Below are 25,881 nucleotides of genomic sequence, written 5' to 3' on the forward strand. Positions count from 1 at the left end.
CCACTGCTGCACTGTGGGCGGGGCATCCCCGTGGGCGATGATGGTACCAGACCTCCCAGCCGGGTGTTGATCTCACTCACCAGATCGTTACTGAGCGCCTGCTGTATGCCAGGCTCTGGGATACAGAAGGGGTAGCCTGGGTCCTGCCCACTGGCAGCTTCCAGCCCTGTGAGGGACAGGCGTCGATCAAACCCTCTCCGAGGTCGTAGCAGGCCCGGGCCCTGCACGTGGGCTCTGGGAGACGGGCAAAGGCAGAAGCACAGGGAGGCCCGCGGCTGGGCGTGGGAGGTGGGGGCGTGGAGTGGAGTGGTTGGAGCCCAGGACGGCAGGTCCGTGTGTCCTGCGGCCGTGTTCCGGCTGTCCAGTACGGGGACGGTCGAGGGGTCCCTTGTGGGGACAGCCCTGATTGGGGGATGGAGGGAGCAGGGAACTCCAGAGACTGTCAGGGTGTCCCTGAGCCAGCCCGACGCCAGGGTTGTCCTGCGCCCCGCTTCCTCCTGCAAAGCTGGTGGGGGTGCCCAGCAGCACCCAGGGCCTCGGAGCAGCGGGACTCGAGCCGTGGGACTCTTGGCCTTGGATCTTATCGACAACATTTGTCGGGGGTGGGTTGCGGGGGTGGGTAGCATGGAAGGTCACTCTCCTCAGGCCATTGAAATTGTCAAGCTCCCGAGCCCGTGGCCCCAGCTTGCAGTGAGACCTCTCCCAGCCCCTATGCGTCCGTGGCCTGTGCAGGTCTGACGACTCCTGCGTCCTGAGTGGACTCTCTGGGCCGTGGTCTGCACCCACGCTTGAACGGCAGATGGACCCCACCCTGAACAACCCCAGTTGTTCTTGTTGAGAAACCGAAACCCCAGCTGTGCCTCGTGGTCCTGCAGGATTTTCTCCTCGAGGTTGTGAGGGCGAGTGTGGGGCGCAGTGATGAAGGCGGGGCACCGCGGCAGCTGCTATCTCCTGCAGCTGGCACCACTCCTGGCGAGGGGCAGCGGGTCCGTGGACCACAGAGAGGGGCCCCGTGGGCTCGGCGCTGAGCTGCGGGGCCTGGCCTGGGCTGTGCAGGGCGTCGTATAATGCTTGGCCCACCTTGCCTTGTGCAGGTGGAGAAACTGAGGTCCAGAGGGTCCAGGGCTTGCCCAGGGTCACATGCTGGGCTGGAACCAGGGCCTCTGGCTCCCAGTGCAGACTCTATTCCTTTAGGCCAATGAGAGGGCAGAGGAAGCATGTATCCGGCCAGGGGAGGCGTGTGCCTAGCCCCGGTTCCTTGGACGCCCTGTGTAGTCAGGGAGGGCTTGCTGGAGGTGTTGGGCACAGGGTTGTTCCTGAAGGATGGAAACTTGGGCAGGGGACACGTGTGGTGGGCAGCGGATTGGTGTGTTCCCAGGCGTGGAGGTGGGCCAGAGGGCCAGGCGCCAGTGTGCTGGTGGGAGGTGGGGCCCCCGCATGAGGTTCAGGGGTCCTGGAGGACAGCACCACATGGTGAGCTTGGCTTTAGCCCATGAGACCGACCATTCACTTGCTGAGCTCTCCGCTCCTGGTGCCAAGCACCACGCCAGGTACAGCAGTGAGCTGGGGGCATCTGTCCATTGAAAGTGACCGTCAATAACCAGGCAGGGCCCCCGGCGTGGTCACTGATGACTTAGGGGAAGCGCGGGGCACTGTGGGAGCCCAGAGGAGGCACCTGACCCAGCCGTGGGCAACGGGCAAGGCTCGGGTGGGCGGGAGGCGTCTAGGCCGATGCCTGAAGAGTGGAAAGGTGTCAGGCAGAGCATGTGCCCCGCTGGAGGGAACAGCTGTGCAGAGACCGAGAACATCAGCAGATGTGGCACAGTGCAGGGCGTGGATGCCATTCCGAGGCCCAGGGAGTGACCCTCCCCGGATCCCTAGGACTGTCCAGTAAACACTGACCCCTTCCTGAGTTCCCCTCAGCCTGTCCACCTGTGAGCCTGGGCATCATCAGACTCCAGCTGCCTATCCTCCAAGGCCTTGGGGAGAGGGGGTGGCACTCCTGTCCCATCCCAGGGGAGCTGCAGAGTCTCAGGGCCAGGAAGACCTGGAGTCACCTGGTCTGACCTCTCCCCTGGTGCCCGGCAGTGACCGGGTCTCGTTGCAGCAGCTGTTAGGAGCGCCTCCTGTGTGTGGGGCCTCGTGGGGCCTTCGCCCCCATCTCCACGCACTCTCTCTCTCCCCCGTGGTGCCACGATGCTGTCCCCATACCTCCCACGTGGAGAAACGGGGTGCAGAGAGCTGGGGCACTTGGGGGGTCTCAGGGCCAATGCAGGCAGGGCTGGGGCTGTAGCCATTTGCCTGGTCTGGAGCCACATGGCGGTGCATCTCTCTTGTCCCTGCTCTCGCGTCTGATGGGTAAATCTGGTGCTTTGGGCGCGTTCCTGAGGTGCCGCAAGGCCCTCGAGACCTGATTTATGGGCCGTTAGATGAATGCCTGGTCCCGTCAGGCCCCGCCTCCCCTTTGCCTCTTACTGGATTTATGAATCACGAGCATGCAGTGAAACCCTCCCACAGCGCTCTCTCGTGCCCCAGACACAGCAACCTGCAGCTGGGCCTAGCTGGCCGGCCGTGTGCGGGTTTGTGCAGCCCTGAGAGCCTTGAGGACGGCAGGAAGGCGGGGCGGGGCCTCCTGCAGGGAGCTCTGTCCTCTTGTGGGTGGCAGCTTCTCTTACCCACGCTCCCCTGGACGTGCAGCTCCTAGCGAGGGAGCGGTCTGTCGTGTGTCCCGGCACCCATGGGCCCAGTCCAGAGCCTCACTCCTGGGAGGAGTGACCAGCGGCCCCAGTGCGGCCTCCTTGCTGGCCCTGCAGGGCACTCCGCGGTCTCCCAGGTCAAGCGGCCCAGAGGAGTCGAGAGGCTCCCCGCCCCGCCCCAGACAACCTGCAGCTGGGCGCTGCCCCCAGTCTCCCGGGAACTGTCCTGAGACAGAGCTCCTGTTCTCTCCGCTGTCCTGGGGCAAACCACTGCAAGGAAGGCTCCCTGGCAGCGGTGGGTGGCTGTATGAGTCAGGGCAGCGTGGCAGCCTGGGGAGGGGGCCGCGTGTGCCAATCCAGCTGTGGCTGGAGCATATAGGATGAGAGCTGTTGGCTCCCAGGGCTGGCCTGCGCCCTCCTGAGTGCCAGCCCTGCAGCGGGCAGCTGTGCTGACTGGCCTTGATGCCGCCCGACCCCTCGGCGAGGCTCGTGATGACACCTGTTACAGGTGAGGACGCAGAGGCCTGTACCCGGCGGCATTGTTCAGTGTGGTGCCGAGAGGGTGCAGCTCGGGGCACCCGGCTGGCTGACCACAGCGAGAGCCCAGGGGGAGCTTCTCTGGCTCGGGGCTGACAGGGACCCCACCTCCGCCACTAATGAGGGATGCAGGCTGATGGCATCTGCTGTTGGGCAACGGTGAGGGGCCCTCGCACACAAGCAGCCAAGGGGGGGGGGGGGACTCGTTCCGCAGCATTCTGGGGGAGGTGGGAGCCGAGGCCCAGGTGGGAAATGCACGTGGGCTGGCCTCCACCAGGCTGAGCCTGGGCCTGTCTGCTGGGGCACGCATTGGCAGGGCTTGGGGTCCCTGCCGGCGCTCACAGTCTGACAGGGGAGGCAGGCCCCACACTCCGGGCTTCCCAGTCTGATGGGGGAGACCTGGCCCCACCTGGGGTGACCTGGGGTGACCTGGCCCAGGGTGGAGGGGGCAGCCTGCTGCCCCCACCTCTCTGCTTCCCTCCTCCTCCTCTAGGAGGGCCTTTCAGGAGGGCCTTTCTTGCTCCTTCTGCCTCCCTAGGCTTCCTGCACCCCATCTCCTGACTCTGAAGGACGGGTGTGGAAACGGCAGGGTCTGGTGTGCGTGTGTGTACATGTGTATGCGCACATGTTTATGCATGTACACGTGTGTGTGCACATGTGTACGTGTCTCTGTGCATGCACGGGCGTGCATGGCCCCACACGTTTCTGCTGTAGAGAAAGAGCCCCCACTGGGTTCATGTGCCGTCCTGTCAGCATCGCCTTTCTGAGCCTCAGTTTCCTCCTCTGCACAGTGAGGGCGTCGGCAGGGATCCCCCTGCTAGCTTGTGGGGAGGAACGTGCAGGGGGCAGCACCATGCCTGGCTGGTGGTGGAGCTGGGAGTAGTGACTGCGGTGTGTGCATGTGTGTGTGCGTGTGTGCGAGTGTGCGTGCGTGTGCATATGTGCATGTGTGTGCGTGCCCGTGCGAGTGTATGTGAGCATTCTCATATGCAGGCTCCTTGTCCTGGGTTGAGTCCCCTGAGGGAAGAAGGGACGTGTCCTCTGAGCTGGAGAGCCCCTAATTCACCGTGTGACCTCTGCAGGACGCCCCGTCTCCCGGTCTGTTGTCCCGGACTTAAGAAGAGGCGGCTGGGCCAGAGCGCTTTGGTGAAATCCAGTCCTGCCTGCCGTGGGGGCTGGACAGGGGACGAGGAAGGGCCTGCCAGCTGGCCGTGCCCAAAGCAGAGGAGGCAGCAGGGCCGGGGAGCTGCCAGCCCCGGACGCCCCCTTCCTAGCGCCTGGCTTCCTGCCGGGTCCCCAGAGCCAGGAGGGTAGCAGTGGGCATGGCGGCAGGTTGGGGGTGTCCCACTCTGGCCGGGGGACTGCTCGCCCTTGTGTCAGTGTGTTTCCTATGAGAGGAGGTTGGGGACCCCAGTTATGTTGGGCGTTGAGCTCCCCTCCCGGGTGTGTGTGTGGCTGCTGGGGAGGGGTCAGTCTGTGCCTCTCGGGTCTTTCCGGGTGTCCCCAGCGCAGGGCTCGGCCCAGCCTCCTCCGCCTGCCTGCTCCGGGCTGGAGGATAATGAGGCCCTGTCTTCACAGACGCCTCCCGCCTAAGGCTTCCCGGCGCCGGCGGAACGTAAGTCCGACATGACTCCATCTAGGAGGTGAGGGAGCTGGCAGAGCATCAGCGCCTGGGCTCCGCCTGCTCCTCCGCGTCTGTAAATAAAACCGTAGTATTTACAACGATGCTGCTCAGAGCTGCGGGCCCTTCATGGCTTCAAAGTGCTTCACAAAGCGCTCGCTAATTAATTCTCGTGCCCCCGCGGCGGAGGCAGGTCCCGAGGAACCGCCACCTGCTGCCCGCCCCCTCCCGCACCCTGGGCCTGCCCACACTCGGGCCGCCCCATCCTCCCCCCTGTGCCCTGGGACTGTCCTCGGAGTGGAGGAAATGCCCGTCACTGGGCCACGTCCTGGGGAGTGGGAGGTGCTGTGACAGCTGTGAGCGTCCCGAGGGTACTCCCGGTGGATCCGCCCCGAGAGCACCTTCTCATGGGTCCGCCCCGAAGGCTGCGCTGTCACTCTCTACGGCCCAGGCAGCAGGCACAGAGAGGCGAGGAATTTGCCTGAGGCCACACAGCCATTAGGGGCAGAGCAGGGTCTGGGGACCTGGGTCCCTCTGACTCCAGAGCCTGTAGCTTTAAGCTGCCCACTGTCCTGAGAGCTCAGCCACACCCCTTTGGCTCTCTGGGACTCAGTTTCCCCACCCGGTAAAATAAGGCGGTTGAGCTAGGCCACGTGCCTCTCAGCTGTGTCCTCCCTCTGAGGGTTTAGGATTCTGCCCAGAGGCCAGACCCTGGGACCCCCGTCCTCAGGGTCTCAGGGACACGGGCCCACTTGGGTCCCCATCACCCCGGATGCTGGCCTAGATCAGCCTTTGTGGCTGCGTCCTGCCGGGGTGGCTCTGCTGGCCTGTGACCCTGTTCACTGTGACAGAGAGGTGACATGAGGAGGATCCCTGCCTCAGCCCAGCACCTGCCACCTGCAGGGTCGTGGAAGATGCCGGGGGAGGGCCCGGAGCGGGGCGGCCTGCTGTGACCCTGCCGGCCCCTTGCCACCCGCTGGCCAGCTGGAGCTCCGCACTCAGCCCTCATCTGCTGTCAGATTTTCCAGAAGAGCCAGGCTTGCAAAGACGCCGACTCCAGGCCCCTGCCTGCTCCTGGCCCAGCTGGTGTGATCCGGGCGTGGGCTGTCTCCTGTCCCTGAGTCGCCACGTGGAAGGAAAGTCCCTCACTGGAGTTGGTCCTGTCGTGGGGAGCGCAGCCCCTGGTCCGGGGGCAACTCTGAACAGCTGTTTGTGGAAGCAGGAGGGATGCAGGGCCTGCCCTCAGGGAGCCCCACGACCCCCAGGGGGCCAGAGATCAGTCCCGGCATCTCTGAACAGTCATCGGTGGGGGCATGGCGAGAAGCGGTGGCGCGGGGCCGTGGAGAGGTGTTGGTGCCGGGCTGTTACTGAGCTGTGGGCAGCGTTACGGGAACCAGGCAGGCCTGGGGGACTCCCCGGGCCAGCCACTGCGGGAGGCCTCCCACCCCAGGCCTGGAGGATTGAGGGAGGGTGGGCTTGCAGAGCCCTGAGAGAGGGCAGCTCGCTGGGAGCTGTGGCCTTGGGAGGAAGTGGCCACTGAGAGCCGTGGCTGGGCAGGGCAGGTGCCAGGGCCATGGGCCCTGTCCTCCCTCCTCCTGTCCTCCTTCTTCCTGCTGGTTCCCGAGTTTGCCTAACCCATCGGAAGCCAGGGAGCCCAGGGCGAGAGGGCCTGGGTCAGGCAGCCCCGAGCTTGAGCTCGGGCCCTCGGAGCCAGGGCGGGGTGGGGGTCTGGTGGGGTGCTGAGCGGTCTCGTGACAGCTGGTGTCTGCAAGAACAGGGAGCTGTGTTCTGAGGGGAGGATGAGCCCCGACCAAGGCCCAGAGGGCAAGAGCACTTGGGGAGCCCCTGAGGGCTGAGCCCTCCCGCCCTCTGCAAGGCACTGCCCCAGGGCATTGGGCCAGGGAAGAGGAGGGGCACCGGGAGCAAGGTCCCACAGGAGAGCGAGGGCAGGGGTGCCAAGCTGAGGCTCGGTGGGGAGAGCCTGGAACTGGCTTTGGGGGTGCGATCTGGAGCGGGTCAGAAACACGGAGAGGGAAATCCAGATGGGATTAGGGCAGGGTGGAGGGAGGAGGCACCAGCATCCGGCCGGCATGCTGGGTGTCCTTGGGAGGGCCTGAGGACCCTTTGCCGAGCCCCCACCTCCAGGGCTGGCCGGAGGCCAGGCAGTGGGCCAGAGTGCCTGCAGTTGTTGGGTCAGCTGACCTGAGCGCCCCCTGTGCAGTGAGTGTGACCTAGGCTGCGTTGGCTTTCTGCAAACATCATCGTCATTTATCCTAATGTCCTACCCTCGAGTCCCCAGGAATGGGCTGTTTACCAGGACCTCTGGGTGCTGCGGCTCCGGGTACAGCCAGGGGAGCAGGACGATCCCCAGGGTGGTGGGGGGAGTGGCCGCCACAAGGCCTGGGCCCAAGCAGGGTGGGCCGGGGGCTTATCCCCTCCCTTCGGCAAGGCCCACCATGCAGATGGTGGGGGTCTGCAGAGGGCGCGAGGGCGCACACCTTCACGCTGGCCCAGCTGTGACTCTGGGCCCAGGAGGTCCATTCTGCGTCTGGGAGTTGGGCTGCACGGTGGCTCACTGCCGTCTCCCGTTCCATCTCCCGAGGACCAGCAGCTGCTGGCGCCTGCCCAGTTCTCAAAGCCCTGGGATTTCCAACAGGGAGGGAGCCTCCTGTACCCTGGGGTGCTGTGGGGGACCCAGGCCTGGCCCTTGGGGGGGCTCTCCCCGCTCAGGATAATCTCTCATCTCTTACTAGGAGCCTTGTGGATTGGGGGGCAGCTCTAGGAGGCAGGCCAGCTATGCCCATCCCTGCATCCTCCCTGGGGTCTTCGGGCCCTGGGCTCCGCAGTGAGGGGCTGTTTCCAGGCCCTTCCCCTCAGCAGGGGCGGGTGTGTGACAGAGGGTTCAATGCAGTACTCTGAAGTTGTCTTATTCAAGCTCCCGCTCTGTGTTGGGGTCTCCAGGGGCCCCGAGAAGCCGAGGGCCTTGTCTAGGGTGGGGGCTGAGAAGCTGTCCCTGAGGGGGCCATGGGCACCCTGGGAGTCTATGGGGGTGTCTGGACGTCGTCTCTGGCTCAGAAGAGCAGGCCCACAGGAGGGTAGGCTCTGGTGGGCTTAGAGGAGGACCCGCTCATCCCGGTGCTGCTCCCTGCTGTGCACTGGTGTCTGGGGTGTCCCTGGGGGCACGGGCCGCATACCCTCACCTGGTCAGGCTGTAATGGTGCCGTGTGGGTGGCCCTGCAGCCCTACCAGGCCTCAGGCAGTGGCTTCTGCCCACTGCTGACTCCCGTTCCCTGGTCCAGGGTCCTTGGTGCCCACCAGAGAGGAGGGGGGTGGATGTGGGGGTCAGGCCAGGAGGCTGCAGGGGCCCCCAGGGCCCATCTCAGGAGATTGTGGGGTTCTGGCGGGGTCTCCAGCCTGGCTGTGGTTCAGTGTCGTCCCAGGCCTGCTGGGTGACCTCAGGGAGGGCATGGCCCCCTCTTGGGAAGTGCGGCTGGAGCTGCATGGGCTCCCAAGTGGGAGGTCTGTAAATGCCCAGCAGCGTACCCTGGCCTCCTTGGCATTCTTCCCACGGGGGTCTTCCTGGGGACAGTGTTGACGTGTCCCTTCTTCTCTGCCTCTTCCCATTGCCTCTTTTCCTGGGCTCCCAGACACCAGGCCGCCGCCTGAGTACGCCGTCTGCTCAGTCCCTGCCCTCGGTGCTGCTCACCCTCTCACCTCCCCCAACCCCTTGGCTGGCCCCAGCCATCCCGGCTGACACCCAGGTTTGGTCTCCAGCTTGTGGTCTCCCTGGGGCCCCTCTCCTTCCCGCAGCTGGAGGGGACTGTCAGAGATGTGCATCCTATCCTGTCCTTTTCCTGGGCGGTGTCAGACCCTCCCTGTCCAGGAACTCGGCCCTGCTACACACCTGTCCCCTGTGCACTGGCTCTCCAGCTGGTGTGAGAGACCGTTCCTCATCAGGAATCTCTCTGCTCTGGCTCTGGGCCTTTGCATATGCCGTCTCCTTTGCCTGAACCCTTATTGCTGTTTTTCCTGCTCCTTCAGTTTCATGGCCACTTGTTCCGGGAAGTCTTCCTGGCTTTACCTGAGTCCGTAGCCCATCAAAGCCCTTTGCACTCCGTGTTGGGAACTCTGCTGAACCGTCGGCTTCAGGAGAGCCAGGCCCCATCTGCCCTGGCCTGTGCCTGTCCCCGGGAGGGTCCCGGTGTGAACGTTAGCTGAATGAAGTAGCGAGAGGCAGGCGTGCTCTGTGTTCTCAGAGCGCACAGCCGAGAGGCCAGGCTCGGGGCAGAGGCGGCGCCGTGGTCTGGCTGGCTCTGAGCGGTGTGTCCCACACCGGCCCTGCCGGGGACGCTGGTGTTGTGGCCGCACTGGCTCGGAGCTGGCACTACTTGGCCCCGTGGGCTGATCGGCTGGCCCCCCACGTTGCAGCCGTGCAGGAGGAGCGGCAGCGGGGCAAGGATCGGAGTGAGAGCGAGGTGGAGTCCACGAGCAGCGCCCACGAGGACATGCCGGTGGAGAAGATTCTGGAGGCCGAGCTGGCTGTGGAGCCCAAGACCGAGACGTACGTGGAGGCGAACGTGGGGCTGAACCCCAGCTCGGTGAGTGCCGCCCGCCCGCGTGCCCTGCCCTCAGGTGGCGGGGACCTGCCTCGCTCTGGGGACCGCTAGTGCTCCTGGGTGGGAGCTTGCATCGTCCCAGGCCCTCTGTGGGGCACTGCGGCCAAGCCCCATGGGGCGCGCGGGATCTCCATGGCTGGAATCAGGACTTTGTGCTCACTTTCATGCTTGGTGTTGTCTCTGGCCCATTGTCCCGCTGCTCATCCTGGCTGAGGCCTCTCCCTGCGGCCCCAGGTTCCCCCCCGCATGCCCAGCCCCATCCAGCCCGGTGGCCTCAGTGCCAGTTCGTCCCGGGCCTCCCACACGAGCCCTTAGCAGGCCCTTCACGTGGGGCCGGGAGTGTTTAGACTGCGTATCACTTCAGTCAGATGGTTTCTGTCAGGGGAGGCTCTTCAAAGGAGGCCTTTCCTCCTGTGCGGAGGCCCGGCCATTGTGGTTTCTAGAATGAGGGATTTCCGCGTCCAGTGTATGGGCTCCCCCTCGCTCAGGACCCAGGGGGTCTGAGATCCAAGCCCCCCCGCCAGGATCCAGGGAGGGGCCTCCTGTGCTGCTGCTGCCACTGAGGCCCACCTGGGTTTCCTCATCTGTGAGAGTGATTGGAGAGTTCCCTTCTGGATAGAACTTTCCGGAAGGGCCTCTAATGCCACCCTGTCTGTCTGTGTGCCACCTCCGTGTCTGGTAGGAAGAAACCACACGGGAGGGCCACCGTGACTGTTAAGAGTCCCACCCCAGCTCCAACACCCAGCCCCTTGGGCTCCTCGTCTGAGACCGGGGTCACCCGGCACCTACCTCCCACTGCAGTGAGGATGAAATGGGTGTTACAATCAGATGATCCTCCTGTGGCTGCTGTAACAAACGACCACAGACTGAGTGCTGAAAACAACACAGATTTTAGTACTTTACAGCTCTGGGGGTTGGAAGCCCGAAGTCAGTCTCGCTGGCTGAGGTCGAGGTGTGAGCAGGGCGGGTTCTTTCTGGGGAGAATCCGTTTCCGTGCCTGTCCCGGTGCTGGAGGCGCCCACGTTCCTCGGCTCATGGTCCCTCCCTCCAGCTTCAGGGTCAGCAGGGTCTTCTGTCCTCTGACCTCTGCTTCCGTCCTCACATCTTTTCTCTGACTCTGAGCCTCCTGCTCCCTCTCGTGAGGACCCTTGTGGTGACACGGGGCCCACCCGCATCACCCAGGATCATCCCCATCTCAAGATCCTTAACTCGGCACGTCTGACAGTCCCCTTTGCCATGTAAAGTGGCGCATCCACCGGTTCTAGGGATTAGGACGTGGACGTCTTCGGGGCTGTTACTCAGCCCACGCCGGGTAAAACCTGTGAGCGGGGCCTGGTCCTGGGCTCTGTTCTTGCAATGGTGCTCACTTTGGCCCCCTCCCTCCACCAGCCCAACGACCCCGTCACCAACATCTGCCAGGCGGCAGACAAGCAACTCTTCACGCTGGTGGAGTGGGCCAAGCGGATTCCGCACTTCTCTGAGCTGCCCCTGGACGACCAGGTCATCCTGCTGCGGGCAGGTGAGTGGCGGTCCTGGTGGGCACTGGGTGATGCAGCGCAAGCAGAGGGGGCGGGGGCCTTGGAGCCCCGACAGTGGGACAGATCCCAGGATGCTTCTCCTGCCGCATGGGGCCGTCGGGGACAGAGCACGGGGTGTATAGGGCCTGGGCTTCTCCCCCAGCACTGCCAACTCTGGCCCCGTTTTCCCTCCCCTCTCTCAGAAGGAGGTATTTGGTTTGAGGTCTCTCTAAGTGGTCTTCAGACATGTGAAGGGCTGTCGGGGGGTCTTCTGGAGAGGCAGGGCTGAACGTGTCCCGCAGGGGCTGCCTTCGAGGGTTTGTGGGTTCTGCTGCCTTCTCCCCCATCATGGCCTTGGCCCCTGTACTGAGCAGGGCTTGCCGTGCACAGAGCCGGTGCACAGAACACGCTTGCTCATGCTCAGCACACGCCCTGTGCCCGGATGGGGTGTGCCAGAGGCGGCCGGAATGGTGGGTGAGAGCGTCGGCTTTGGGGTCTGGGGTCAGGCCCGAGTCCTGACGTGGTAGGCCACCCCCCAAGCCACTTCCTCATCTGGAAAGTGGGTGTGACAGACACACCGAGGGGAAGCCGGTTTCTGCTGTGAGACTAGGGTCTTTAGTGCAAGTTCCTGCAGGAGGGACAGTGGGGTGGGCGAGCTGAGGTGTGCCCGGCCTTCAGAAGGTGCCAGCAGGGAGCACCCCCACCTGCCACTTCTGCTCCGCCGGCCTGTCCATCCATGCGTCCTGGGCTTGCCGTGTGCGCCGGCCAAGGCTGCACCCTGCTCAGCCGCCTCCTGATGCTAGCCGTGTGCCAGGCCTGTGCTGGGTGCTGCAGGAGTGTCAGAGGCCGGCCCAGCCTGTGCCTGCCGGACCCCAGGAGAGGTGGGCTGGGGCAGAGCTGGGAGGAGGCTGGGTCGGCCTCGGTGGGGACGGAAGGGAGAGGCAGAGCGATTCAGAGCAGCAGGGACAGGTCCAGGCGGGGAGGGCAGCACGCTCAGGGCCGGCTCTGCCCCTTGCAGAGCTCTCGTCCTCAGCCTCCTGGGCCCCTGCGCTTGGCTGGCAGGATGTCCCTCCATGCTGGCCTGGTGGGAGGGGAGGAGAGCCTGTCCCTTCCCAGAAGAGTTTCACTCTAACTAGGGCATAAAACCCAACACCCAGAGCCATTGGGAGAGATGACGACCTTCAGTGTAAGAAGGACCGGGGCCTGGGTTCTCATCCTGACTCAGTTTCTCCCTGTATGAAATGGGGCTAATACTTGCTTTGTAGGATTGTAGTCAGGATTTAATGGGATAATCCACATGATACCGTCCGCCACGGAGCTTGGAACCTTCTGAGCACTCGGGAATGGTGGCTTTGAACTTTGCTGTTATTGTTCTTACTGAAGATGGCTGCATGTTACCCGTCTTACAGGAGTCATTAGAACGTTTCAGCACAGAAATTGTTTTATTTCAAGTTCTCCTTCTGTATGTTTTCTTAACCCTTTGATGCCCTCTTTGGTTTCTCTATGCTGGGTCCTCATATAAAGAGTGTTGAGTTGGCCTGTTTCAATTCAATAATTTCCTATTTTGTGGTATTCCTCATAGTAGACATTGATCTCTGAGTTTGTTATTGGGACCGGACTGGCAGCAGCTATCCTGTGGCCACCCCGGAGAGAATCCCCGGGAGGTCCCTGAAGTGCTCCATGGCATTAGCTGTTTCGTGACCAGCCCAGAGAGAATCCACAGGAGTTCCCCCACATGCTCCGTGGCACGAGCTTTCTGTGGCCATCCCAGAGGGACTTCCTGGGAGTTCCCCCAAGCGCTCTGTGGCATTAGCTGTTTCGTGGCCATCCCAGAGAGAGTCCACAGAAGCTCCCCCAGGTGCTCTGTGGCACGAGCTTTCTGTGGCCATCCCAGAGAGAGTCCACAGGAGCTCCCACATGTACTCCGTGGTACAAGCTGTTTCGTGCCCGTCCCAGAGGGAATTGTAGGTGCTCCCCCCATGTGCTCCGTGGTGCAGGCATCCTACACTTGCAGAAAGAGATGCCCCTGGCCCCTGAGCTTGGGCTGCCCGGGTTAAGCAGAGCCGAAGGAGGTGCTCCGTGCAGGCCTTCTCAGGGCCTCTACTGGGCCCATGTGCACTGTAGAGGAAAGAGGCATTCCAGACGTAGCTGCTCGGGAACCTCTTTTATGTAGAACGCTCATGGGGTTCAAGTTGCACAGACCCTACTTGGGGAACCCTGGCCTGGGTTCTCAAAGGGATGGGTCCGTGATAGCGATGCTGCCTTCGGAGGGCCGAATAGGGGTTTGAGGGAGGGCGGGCCAGCGGGGCTGGAGACAGCTGAGTGACCGTGTGCCCTCCCCCCAGGCTGGAACGAGCTGCTCATCGCCTCCTTCTCCCACCGGTCCATAGCCGTGAAGGACGGGATCCTGCTCACCACCGGGCTGCATGTCCACCGGAACAGCGCCCACAGCGCAGGGGTGGGCGCCATCTTTGACAGGTGGGGGCCCTCAGCCCACGGTCACGTGCTGCTTGGCGTTCATTCTGTTTGCGAAGGTTATAAACGTGGGGAATGGAGAAAAGTGCGAGGAGAAGATTGAAGTCCTCGACATGCACGTCTGGGGTACCCGACGGCCAGTTAGCTCTTGGTGCATTTCCTCCAGCACTTTGTAAATCCCGCACCCAGGAGGGACAGCGCCCTTTCTCCGGAAGCAGTCGATTACACGGTAGACAGGGTTTTGTAGCGTCTGTTACGTAGGACACGAGCTGTGGTGTGACGCATGGCAGCCTGCGTGCGCCCTGTACACTGACCCCGGGCACTCAGCTGTGTCTGAGCCACTGCTCCTGCCCCCTCCCCCATGGAGCCCGGAGGCACGCCTCCCTGAGCCTCTGCTGCTCCTCAGCTCACGCCCCAGGGCCGTGCTGGGCGGAGGTGGGCCCGCGGCCTGTCTGTCTCCATTCACACTGCTCTCCAGAAATGCGGCCCATTTACGCCCCACCTGGTGAGGGGCACAGGAGCCACCCATCCCTGTCTCTGGCCGCCCTTGTCTCCGAGCCCAGGGGGCCCACACCAGGTGCGGGCGTCAGCTTTTGCCAGCTGGAGTGGAAAGGCTAGGGGGACATGGCAGGGTTCCTCGGGTGGGGGCCTGCGCACGGCAGTGAGTGGGAAGGATCAGGCCCAGGGGAGGAGGCGGTAGAGGGGTCCCAGGCGAGCCCCCGAGTGTGGGAGCCCTGAAGTTGAAAGTGAGCAGAGGCCCCCCCACCGTCCCCCACTGGGGGAGTAAATGCAGGACCCGTGCTGCCCTGTGTAGAAGAGAGGAGCAGGCCCCTGGGCTCCCTGGGATGTGCCAGGTGCAGAAAGGGGTTCTGGCTGTGTGTAAACAGAGCACTGGTTTAAACAGTCACGGTTGTGTCCTAGCTGCAGGCCTTCTCAGGGCCTTTACCAGCTGCACTACAGGGGCGCCAGCACAGGGACTGTGGGTGCCACGTTTATAGCCCACAGAAGCCTCCTTGAGGGAGTTCACCCCTCTGGGCTCTGCTTTGGTTTAGTGATGCAGACCCAGCTACACACCAGCTGACAGTTCCGTGGTCCCAGCTGCCGGAGGGGTGACAGTGATGGAGGCATCAGGTTATGTTCTCTGGGGTCCCGGAGCAGCCGTTGGGAGGCCCAGCTTCTCCTTGTCCTTTGTGTGAACGAAACGAGAGGATGGGGCTTTTCCGCGCGCTCTGCCCACCTCTCTGCAGCTCTGTGCCCCGTCTACAAGCAGACTCTGAGGCCCCGGGACATCTGAGCGCCCGTTCTCTCCCACTCCAGGCTCCCTTGGATCTTTTCCTGGGCTGCGAGCACGTCCGCCCCCAGCCTGTGGACCCACAGGACTCCCCTGGGCCCACAGGGAAAAGCCTGGGCTCCTCAGGGTGACCATCCAGGCCCCACCCGGGCCACCTCCCTTTGCTCCCCTGCAGCCTGGCCTCACCACCACTCTCCACTTCCTGGAAGTGACTGTCACGTTTTGGGGGTCGGCAGGTGGCTGATGAGGTTGAGGAGCCCAGGCTGTGGGGGGTGCTATAGATAGGCCAGGGGTCTAGGATGCTGCCACCCTCCGGTGCTGGGGTAGCTAAGGTTGGATCAGAGCCCCCCAAAGGGTTCCAGGGAGGGTGCCCCACTCTCCGACAAGGCTATCCCCGGTGGAAATCAATAGCTGGTGATAAGAAGTGAAGTGTAGCCACTCTCACTCTCCAGCAGCTTGGAAGGATCTAGGAGGGCCTCAGCCTGGGAAGGTGGCTTTCCCATGGACTGGAGGCAGCGGTCACCAACGTGATGCCCCAGGGCCCTGCTTTGGGCTGCGCTGCCCCTTCTGCAGCTGAGCGGGACGTGTGGCAGTGGACTCTGCCCCTGACGTCCAAGCCCCCGGCTCTCCCTGGCTCAGCTGTCACGAGGTCCCCCCTTAGTCTCTAGGTTCCCAGAATGAAATGTCATGCGCAGACCCTGTCGAGGGAGGGAAGGAGAGGAGCCCGACCAGGGGCGGGACCGGACAGGCCTGTGCAGTGCCCTGGTGTGGCCTTGTCTTTCTCAGCTGATTCCAGGGCCGCACTGGGCTCCCCGAGTCCTTCGGGTGTTTCTGGGGGGGCCCTGGCAAGGGGCACGGTCTGACTCGGGCATTGGCATCTGCCTACTTCCTCTGCAGGGTGCTGACAGAGCTCGTGTCCAAGATGCGAGACATGCAGATGGACAAGACGGAGCTGGGCTGCCTGCGCGCCATCGTCCTCTTCAACCCCGGTACGGCCCTCCCGCCGCGCGCTCTGCCATCCACGCTCGGGCAGCAGCCCTCCAGGGTGGCTAAAGACACCATGTCTCCCCCCAGCTCCACTGCTTCTGGCCTCCCTGCTCTGGCCGCGGTGTCTCCTCTTTACGAGGGTGGAGTAGCCGTGCTGCTTTCTTCTTGTGGCCCTTGAGGGGGTTACACGGGGTGGCCTCTGCATTCCACAGGGCTCAGTGAGCACGTTCGTCCTTAGTGGTCTGGTGAGGCCTCTGGCCCAGCCTTCTGGGTCTGTCCTCCAAAGCTTGGCTCCACTTTGCACCGGGATCCTGGGCTCCAGAAGGGACAGACCCTTCATGAGTTCCCAGTGCCTCAGTTCTGGAGCCCAGACAGTCCAGGCTGGTGTCAGTGATGGGCTGGACCTACCTGGGGTCCCTGTGTGAGCAGCCAGTCCTGGACCTCAGGTGCTGTGTCGGGAGGGGCCTTCTCGGTGCTCCACCCTGAGGGCGAGGCCGGGGTGCAGGCAGGCCCCTGCCACGGCACCGCACTTCTCTGGCCTCTGTTTGCCCTCTATCAGAGCCTCTGAAGTGACCAATGCTAATGCAGTGCTTGTGTGCTGGGCCCTGTGCCCGGCTTGGGGGGCCCCCAGGGTGCAGCTGGGCCAGGCCCACCCTCTGGAGCTTAGCAGTCGTGCAGGACGCTTCCTGGAGGAAGTAAGTTTAGAAGGCCAGGTGTAGTGGGAGGGGGTGAGGGCTGGGCCTGATCCTGGGGCTGCGGGCAGCCCTGGAGGGTTCTGGGGGGCAGGGAGCTGTGGGGTGCCTGTGTTTGAAAACTCACCTCACTGTCTGTGGGGTGAGGGGGACCCCAGGGGCAGGTTCAGGGCTGCTGTGGGCTCCAGGGAGAGGTGGAGGTGGGCCGGCCCCAGGGTAGCAGGCCTGACCCACTGGCCTTGGAGACGCTCCGGTGCTGAGGACTGGGCTGGGGTGAGATGGGCGTCCTCTCATGGGGAGAGCCCGTCTCTGGGGGCGTTTGTCACCCAGGTTTGTGCTTCGAGCCCAGGATCCCGCCAGCATGGGAGGCTGAGCCCTGCGTCTTGGCCCTGCCCGGTGGAATTCTCGTTCAAGTTGTGCGTGGTTTGGCTGCCGGCACTGGTTGCCGAGCCGAGGCCTGGGCGCGGGTCCTCTGGGACAGAGGGGTGACGGCTGGAGCCAGGACGGCCCCAGGGCCTAGGGAGTCCAGCTACAGAGGAGTTGACACGTTCCTAAGGTGCCTGGGACCCTAGGCTACCCGTGGCGTTCACGCCAGGCCATGGTGTCCCCGCTGGGATGTCAGACTGCCAGGGCAGAGCCGGCGTGAGACCCCCTGGCCTGGGGCTCAGAGGTGACCCGACAGCAGGCCTGTCCCATGGCAGAGCCCCGTGCTCTGCAGCCGCTCTGGACCAGCAGCAAGGGGGCAGGTGTGGGCTCCAGCCTGTGTCCTCTGTGCCACCGGGATGGGCCACGCTTGGCTGGAGCCACACCCAGGACTGTGTGAGCCCAAAGCGGGACGCCAAGTGGCGGCTGCTGTGGAGAGAAGGGTTTGTTCGATGCGGGCTTGGTGGGTCCTGGGAACCCGCAGGAGACGAGGCTTGGCAAAGCTGTGCCCAGCACAGTGGGCTCTTGTTGGCTCAGAAAGCCCCGGGACGTTCACCACAGTGACCCTGGGAATGACCCTTGCTCCTCACACCCCACCCCTGGGCCCTGGAGGTTTCGACCACCCTGGTTCCAGGTATCTCTGTCCATAGGCAGAGCCCCGTCCAGACTGGGCTTCTGCCCCAGGCTCCTGGCCTCCCCCACGGCATGGGCCTGCCCATTTCTGGGAAGAGAGTTCAGAGTTGCGTCTAAAGGGGCTCAGACCCCAGTGTAGTAAAGGCCGCAGGGGTCAGCTGGCCCTCCCGGCACTGTGGTGACCAGGACAGGGTGAGGGCAGGCCCGTCGCCCTTCACAGATGGGGAGGCTGGGTGTCGGCAGGTCCAGGGACTGGCCCAAGGTGACGTGACCAGCGAACGGCAGGGCCAGGCCTCAAGCTCATGGTGGCCTCGAGGGGGTAGAGCCTGCCGTCCAGCAGCACACTGCCGGCCTCGTCTGAGCAGGGGCCGTGGGGAGCCAGCCTAAGTGCCCATTCCCGGGGCAGCCTCCCAGGCGAGGGGCTCTGACCTGCGGCCCCTTCCCCCTCACAGACTCCAAGGGGCTGTCGAACCCGGCCGAGGTGGAGGCGCTGCGCGAGAAGGTCTACGCGTCCCTGGAGGCTTACTGCAAACACAAGTACCCCGAGCAGCCGGGAAGGTGAGCCCCCGCCCGCGGCCACCGTCCTCCAGGGACTCTGGATCCTCACCCCTGCCCGGGCAAGACCGTGCCAGCCCTTCCAGCAACTCCGTGAATTAGGGGCGGCACCCCTCCTCCGTGGAGGGCAGCCTGGGAAGCTCCAGGCTGGTCTTGAGTGGGGACAGGGTGCTCTCCGGGCCCCAGCATGTGCACACTTGCACACTCTCCTGTAGCACCCCCAAAAAGATGGGCCAGCCACCGGCACCCAGTAGGGGCTTGTCTTTGTGGAGTGTGTACCTGAGGGTGTGCCTTCCTCCCCACTAAAGGGAACCACTGGGGGCAGGGTTGGCATGCTCACCTCAGGAGGGACAGGTGCCAGCACATAGTAGGTGCTTTATGAGCATGTGCAGAGTGATGGCCGTGGTTGGGTGCAAAGCTTGCCTCTCTTGCCACCTGACTGTGGGCCCCGGAAGGCTGGGACAGGCTCATCTCTGGGTCCGTGGTGCCAGGCGCACAGTAGGCGTCCAGGAGAAGGGGACAATAGTGGCCTCGTGACATTCCAAGTCCATTGTCCTGATTCCGGCCATCTTTCCAAAAGGGCATCTCCGGGTTTCAGGGTGTGCGGGCCCCCCGAAGACAGCAGGCCCCCCTCTACCCCGCCCGCCTGCCCCTGGCACCCACAGGGTTAATCGTCCTGCCCCTGCTCAGCCCTCATCTGGTTTGGTTTAAAGTGAACCATCCCGGAGGACCTGGAGGAGGACGGAGGGGAGGACGGAGGGGCGGGAGGGCCGCGTGTTTTTCCTGGCTCCATGCCTCAGCCCATCTCGCCAGCTCAGCAGAAAACGGCTCGTTCTCTGGCCGCACTCCAGCCTCCAGGCTGCGTTTCTGCACTGGAAACGCGGGTTCTGCGGCAGCCAACCACAGGGCTCTCTCCCCCAAAACACAGACAGAGTTAATAATTGACGGGCCCTGCAGCCCCTGAGGGTCCGTGTGGAGAGACCTGGCAGCATGCAGGGGGCGGGGCAGATGTAGATGCCTTGGAGGGACATCTGGCTCAGTCCCCACACGGCACTGTCCTTGGCAGCAGAGCGGCTGAGCCTAGCATTCCTTTTCCAAGAGCCCCCAGACGTGTCCCCCCCCCCCCACCCCTGCCATCCAGTGTCTTTCCTGGGAACTCCCCAGGGGGCGGGCAGGGCCCGAGAAGCAACGCTTCCCTCCCATCCACCCTCTCTGGGCATCGCGTGCCTCCGGCCCAGCTCCAGCAGAGCTGGTCCTGGGGAGTGGGTGCTGGCACGGGGCGCACGGATGCTGCACTTTACGAGAAGGGGCTGCTTGAGCACAGACTGGCGCCCCAGCTCAGGAGTGGCTCCACCTTTGGCCTCCCCACTGCAGCCAGAGGCATCGCTGAGACTCACATCCATTCTCACAGCTCTCTCCCCTGCTTAAAATCCTGCTGTAGCTCCCTATTGTTCTTGGAGAAAGCACACGTATTTTAACTTCCCCGCAAAGCCCTATTCAGCCTGCCCCAGCCTGGCCGCTGGCCCTTCATCCCAGATCTCCACTCCATGGTGTTCTTGCGGGGCTTTTGTGCCCATCGTGCACTCTCCTGCCTCCAGGCCCGGGCGTGCTCTGTTTCCACTGGCTGAGAGGCCCTGCTTCCTGCTCTACGGCTCAGCCCAGGAGGTCTCGTGCTGCTGCAGCTGCAGGGGAGTCGGGCAGCGAGGCTCGTCCGGTCCCCAGGAGGCAGCCAGGCCCCTGGGCAGAGGAGGGGGGCTGGCCTGCCCCGCCTCACGCCCCGCTCTCCTGCAGGTTCGCCAAGCTGCTGCTCCGCCTGCCAGCCCTGCGCTCCATCGGCCTCAAGTGCCTGGAACATCTCTTCTTCTTCAAGCTCATCGGGGACACGCCCATCGACACCTTCCTCATGGAGATGCTGGAAGCCCCACACCAAATGACTTAGGCCCGCGGGCCCGTCCTTCCTGCCCACCGGTCCGGCCGCCCCGCCTGGCCGCCAGCTGCTCTTGTCAGCCGAGTCCCGTCCCCGCCCCTTCTCTGCCTGGCCTGTGTGGACTCCGGGGCGCAGCCTGTCACTGCTAAGCCTAAGAGATATGTTGCCACCCTTGTTATTTTTAATACTACTTGTCTTTGGACCTGGGCAGTGGCTTTCCCGGGCGGCAGCCAGAGTGGCCAGGACTGGTGTGAGCCCTGGCCGGGCCCGTCAGGCTCTCTCTGGGGGAGCTCGGGGCGGCTCACCGAGACCCCCGCCCCGGGAGCGGCAGCAGTCGGAGAGGGCGGCTTTGTTTTGGTCACATTGTTGCTGGTTTTGGAATCTCCCAGGTGGTCCCCCTCTGTTGGGAGTGCCCCCTCTTCCCTCCTGTCAGTGCTGGTGCCCGGCCAGCTCGCCCCCCCCACCCCCAGGATCAGGAGGAGGGGACGGGTCGGGGGGCTGGTGTTTCATTGCAGAAGACCCCTTGTGCCCCCTGGAAGACGAGAGGGGCTCTGGGGCGAGCAGGCTTCCTGCCCTCAGAGTGAGGGGTGAGCAGTCCCTTTTCCAAAGATGACTTGTGATTTCGTCCCCAAGCCAATCAGAACAGGAGCTCGCCTCTGTGCAGGAACTGGGTCACCCCCCCACCCCCCCACCTCCGTTGTCTCTTTGCATCTTCCAGGTTTCACTTTCTTCCCCTACGTGGTCCCGTCCAACCCAGGGTAACCAGAAGGCAGTGACCCCCTCTCCTTGACCCCACATCTTCCCTTTTAGTCTGTGAGGAGGGCCAAGGCTAGCCCCTGGTTCCTGGCAGGCTAGCCTGGTCTCCAGCCTTTCTGTGCCAGACATGGGCTCTGCTGACCTCTCATGGGTAGAAGTCACCACCCGGGAGGCCCCCAGGGATGGGGGGGGGAAGAGGGTCGATTTCCCCAGAGGGTCTTCAAGCAGCCCTGCACATTGGGAGGGAGGCAGGAGGCCCAGGAGAGGCATGGAGACCAGAGGGACTTGTGGCCCACAAGCCAGGCGGGGAGGGGGCCGGTGGGGCGCATCCTGGAGCTCTCCTGGTAGAGGGGCCTCCTTTGCTGGCTGCTAGAAGAATTGGAGTTGGGGACCGTTGAGTGCCAGCATCCTTGGGCCCGGGGCTAGACGCCCCTTGGGAGCAGCCAGCCCGTTGTCGTCCTGTCTGGGTGACGCAGCCTCAGGTGGGGCTCCATCTGACACCGGCTCTGGTGGGAGGCTCGCCGTGCAGCCCAGCCCGTGCCTGTGCGGCATTTCAACCACCCCAGGCGGGCGCTGCCTCCTGGGCGGGCACTCCGGTTGAACCGGCCCCTCTTGCACTGTAATGCTCTCCCTGTGGTCTGAGTCCTTTCCATGTTCACGCCTCACATCCCATGAATGCAACGTTTGTCAGTAGTGGGGCCTGAGCAGGGATGGCAGGGATGGGAGGATGCGGGTAGGGGTCCTGTCTTCTCAGCCCCTGATGGATGCTCTGTAACACCGGTTCCCCTCCTGCCAGCCCCCAGCAGCCCAGAAGCTGCCTTCCCCAAGGTCTGTTTCCCCAGACGGTGCAGGGGCGCCCCTGGGCTGGGCAGGGAGAGGCGGGCCTCCAGTCCTCCATGGAGGAAAGAAAGTGTCCATTCTTTGCCTTCCAGCGTCCCTGGCCGGCCCCAGCGAGCGCGAGGCACTTGGGCCGAGGCTGTAAAAGACTCCGCAAACACCTTCCTCCTCCGGCTGCCCCGCCCCCAACGCAGTGGCTGAGGAGAGGCGTCCCCTGCCATGTGGGCACGCCCTCGGCCCCCTTCAGGGCCTGCCCAGCTGTCCCTCCTCCCAGACTCTCCCTGAAAGCCTTGGTGGCCTCTGGGACATGGTCGTGACAGGCTGAGTGATGCGGGCACTCCTCTCGGGGTCCCCCCCCCCGGTTGTGGGGACGTTAGACAGCCCCCCACGCAACACCCCTGGTGCCTTCTGCAGCCAGACGCACCCCGCAGTCCGAGCCCAGCCCCTCCTTGCTTCCCTGGCCCCCTCTGGGACAGGTGGCTCCCGTGGAGAAGACCCGGGACGGGGCCATCTGCTGGGGTCAGCTTCGTCTTGGGAACTTCGCTGTCACCGGTCCTGGCTGGCTGTCCGGAAAGCACTGAGGCCCCCAGGCCACCACCTCCCAAAGCCAGAACCATCCCCCCAGCCCGTGGGCTCGTGCAGCCACCCAGCGTCTCAGGCCTCGGGCTGTCCTTTCCTCTCCTGTCAGTCCGCTGTCATCATTGTCATGTGAACAGTGCTGTTTGAGGCGGTGACAACGTGTGGGGGATGGCACATCACTCAGTAGAGAGGGTGAGTTTTATTTAACCAGACCTTCAGTAGTAGTTCCAATCTGGTTCAACTAAGGTGATTTTTTGTAATTATTATTATTATTATTATTATTTTGGTGGGACAATCTTTAATTTTCTAAAGATAGCACTAACATCAGCTTGTTAGCCACCCTCCCTGCCTCGGCCCGGCCGGACGCTTCCTGGGCACCGGGCCTGCCGGCACCTCCGACGAGTTGCTCGGTGTCACCTCCCTGCTTTGACATCCAGATGGGGCTCCCGGGCCAGGGAGCGAAGACGAGCACATCCCCGGCGGAAGGAGTCAGCAAAGCCAGGCTCAGGCGCGCCCCCCGACAGGGATCTCCTTGGAAGCTGGCCAGTCCGGGACCTTCACCAAGACGGTCCCCATGTCAGCCGGCTGGCCCTTGTCACCTGGAAGCACGCAGTGTCGGGGGGAAGATGGCCCCACACCCTTGGTTTTCCAAGTCCCTTCGTTCCCAGAGGATCCAGGCTGTCGGCAGGTCCTGGAGACCACGCGGAGCCCCCTCCTCCGTGGGGGGCCCCAGGAGGGCCGGCCGGCCGTGAGCCAGTGGGTAACCAGCTGATGTTGTCCCCATCACGGAATTAGGCGCATGGCCTGGTCCCTGCCCACGCAGGTGTGTGGTGTAACATGTCTGTGCTGTACAGAGAGGAACTGTGCGTGGACCCGCACGCCGTTGACAGCACATGCGTAGCGGTTACCAACGTTCTGTGTTTATTTTTAATCAAGACTTTTTTTTTCCTGTTCTGTAAATTTGCTTCACGTAAGCAAGTACATAAGGACCCCTCCTTTGGTGAAATCCGGGTTCGAATGAATATCTCCAGGCAAGGAGATGCATCTATTTTAAGATGCTTTGGAGCAAACAGCTTTAGCAGTCCGCAATCCTTAGCAATGCCTTAGCTGGGACGCGTAGCTCACATTCAGAGAGGATGACAAAGACACACAGAGAGTAAAGATAAGAAAATGTCTAAAGCATCGGGAAAGGTAAAAAAAAAAAATCTATTTTTGTACAAATGTAATTTTATCCCTCGTGTATACTTGGATGATACGGCGGGGAGGGTGGGGGCTTGTTTTGTTTCTGCTTCTAGAGTCCGGGCGGAAGCTTTCTCAGTGCGACGTGGGGCGTGAAGGCAGCGCAGGGAAGGGGCCGGTGGCGCTTGCGGGCTGGGTGCGGAGCCGCGGCTCGGGGACCCTTCCCTGCGGGGCGGGAGGTGGGCCTGGACCTCCGAGGGTCTTCTTCCCCTTTCGAGCCCTTGTTAAAGCCGCGCTCTGCTCTGTCCCCGTTGCCAGCCGGCCTTCCGGCGACTCCGTTTGACTGTGAAATGCCTTCCGTGTGTGACGGTTCTCGAAACGCCGCGGCTGCAGGTGCCGGGGTGGTCGGACGGTGGTGTCAGCATTGTGGGAAAGAGAAAAACAGAGGAGAAACAAGCAAAATATGAGCGTTTAAAAATACATCGCTGTTCAGTTCTCATTTGTTCTGGGGGGTTTCCTGTTTGGGTCTGGAGGTCGGCCACGCCAGGGGGCTTCTGGGGGCTTCCGGCTGCCCTGGAGTGGGACAGCCTGTTGGCCTCGGCCTGACCTGGGCCCAGTCCAGGTGGCGCCTCAGCTGCCACCTGACCAGCAGTGGTGGCCGGTCCAGGGCAGCGAGACCCCAGATTTGGGCTCCTGGGCCACCCCTGGCTGCTCCTCTTTCCCTGTCTGCTGTGCTCCACAGCTCTCCCGGGAGACCCCTCTGGGGCCTGGGCCCGTCGGAGGCCTCCCCGAGAGGGCTGCCTGCAGCATCCACGGGCACCAGGCGTGCAGGCACTTGCAGGTGGTCGCATGTGGCCACCTGCCCTGCTCCAGGCTGTCTGAGCCCAGCCCCTGTGTCCACACTGGCCCAAATGGGCAGGAGGTTCCCACGCAGTGCCACAGGATGAATGATGTCATCTAACTGCCCCGCTAACAGCGAGGTAATGACGCCCCGTCTGGGGCTGGGCTGTGCTGTGCTGGGCTCAGCTGCTGATGGTGCCTGAACCTCTGGGCACCTCTGTCCAGTGAGCACTGTCCTGGGGAGGCCCTGGGCACCCTGGATCCTGGAGTGGGGCCTTGAGGGCCGGAGGCTTTCCCTGTGGCACCGGACAGGTTGGTGCCGAGGGCGAAGGCGGCTCCCAACTGGAAGGGGGTTAAACCTTACAACAGAAAGGCCAGCAGCCCGAAAAGTGGGGCTCCCCTCATGTCACACCCTCTGCGTGTGCTCACGGCATTTACACACAGTCTCACGTGCTATCACACATGCGCACACTCGTGGTCCTGGGTGTGTGTCAGCCCCAGGACGAGGGACTGGGGGAGCAATGGGGATGGGTGGGCTTCTGTGGGGCCTCGGGGAAGCCGGAGGCAGGACTGAGTCGGGTCAGCACACCCACATTCTCCCCGTCCCAGGGTGTGTAGAGGGGTGGCTGCACCCTGAAACCCGGCCGCTCCCTGGGCCCCTGACCACAGCTGAGCATGGGCGCCCGCCGGACTCAGGAAGCACAGGACCCATTTGCCCTCCATTTGAAAGACCCGCTGCCAAGCCTGCTGCTGACTCGGGGAGCCTGGTCCCCCATGTGCCCTCCCCGGGTCAGGGCCCGGGTTCGCCTGCCAGAACTGCGCCTGGACTTCCTGGAAGGGAGTGGACGCGAAGGGAGCTGTCCGAGGCGCCGGCCTGCTCCTCCCGCAGCACGGCCCCCCCCACTGGCCTCTGGGCCTTCCTGGGACCAGCCCACTGGTTTCCTGTCATCAAAGCTGGCACATACCAGCCGTGGGCCCCTTCCTTGGGCTGGAGAGGGGGTCAGCCCTGGAGGCCTGGGGAACTGGGGTTGCCTCCCCGGTGAGGGGTGTCGTCCTACCTTCCACATTCCCAAACCTGCTGCTGCGTGCACTGCCTGGGCCCACTGGTTCCCTGATGGTCCCTCTCCCCTGCAGGCCCAGCCTCAGCCCTGGGCACGGCCCCTGTGGAGGGAACGAGTGGACCCTGCAGGCAGATCCCTGGCGGGCTGCAAGGGCACAGAGGTGGGGCCTCCAGCGGGAACTCACTGTGCCCTGGGGAGAGCAGGCTCTGATGACTGCAGGGCAAGGGAGGGGTGCCGTGGTCTCGGGGGGGACCTCGAAGAGGAAGGTTCCTCGGGTTCCCAGGGAGTGGTGCTGGAGGGCAGATCCTTATCTCCCCAAGGAGCCACGCAGTGGGGCCCAGGCCAGCCCTGAGCTGCTCTCGGAGAAGGTTGGGATAGCCTGGGCCGGAGCAGGGCGGTGACTGAGCTAACTCCCGTGGGGGCCGCTCCTCTCCAAGCCCAGGATCCTCCGAACACTCTGCAGGATGCAGGCTCCAGGGAGCACAGCTGGAGGAGCCCACCTTGCAGCCCTTACCCCGGGGGAGGGGGACCAGAGGAGCCAGTGGGCGAGAGGGCCCGAGAGGTGGGTGAGTCCCACACCTGACTTCCTGCGGTGAGTGGGGCCTCTGGCGACCCCCCGTAGGGGTGGGAGCACCACCTGGTGCCGCCAAGCTTCCGCC

General features: G+C 63.7%; 1 protein-coding gene across 5 annotated transcripts in view; it reads left to right on the forward strand.

Annotated features, from left to right (window-relative positions):
* Nucleotides 1–23,801, forward strand: part of RXRA (retinoid X receptor alpha) — a 105,686-nt gene extending 81,885 nt beyond the window's left edge. For all 5 annotated transcript variants that reach the window (XM_058524439.1, XM_058524437.1, XM_058524440.1 and 2 more), the window contains 6 exons: nt 9,283–9,452; nt 10,860–10,989; nt 13,333–13,465; nt 15,651–15,742; nt 17,941–18,046; nt 19,835–23,801. In XM_058524439.1, coding sequence (XP_058380422.1) covers nt 9,283–9,452; nt 10,860–10,989; nt 13,333–13,465; nt 15,651–15,742; nt 17,941–18,046; nt 19,835–19,982 — 779 coding nt within the window. In that variant the 3' untranslated portion in view covers nt 19,983–23,801. The remainder of the gene's footprint in view (nt 1–9,282; nt 9,453–10,859; nt 10,990–13,332; nt 13,466–15,650; nt 15,743–17,940; nt 18,047–19,834) is intronic.
* The last annotated feature ends 2,080 nt before the right edge of the window (nt 23,802–25,881 follow it).

The sequence above is a fragment of the Diceros bicornis genome, chromosome 28, assembly GCF_020826845.1.
Source record: "Diceros bicornis minor isolate mBicDic1 chromosome 28, mDicBic1.mat.cur, whole genome shotgun sequence".
NCBI classification, from domain to species: domain Eukaryota; kingdom Metazoa; phylum Chordata; class Mammalia; order Perissodactyla; family Rhinocerotidae; genus Diceros; species Diceros bicornis.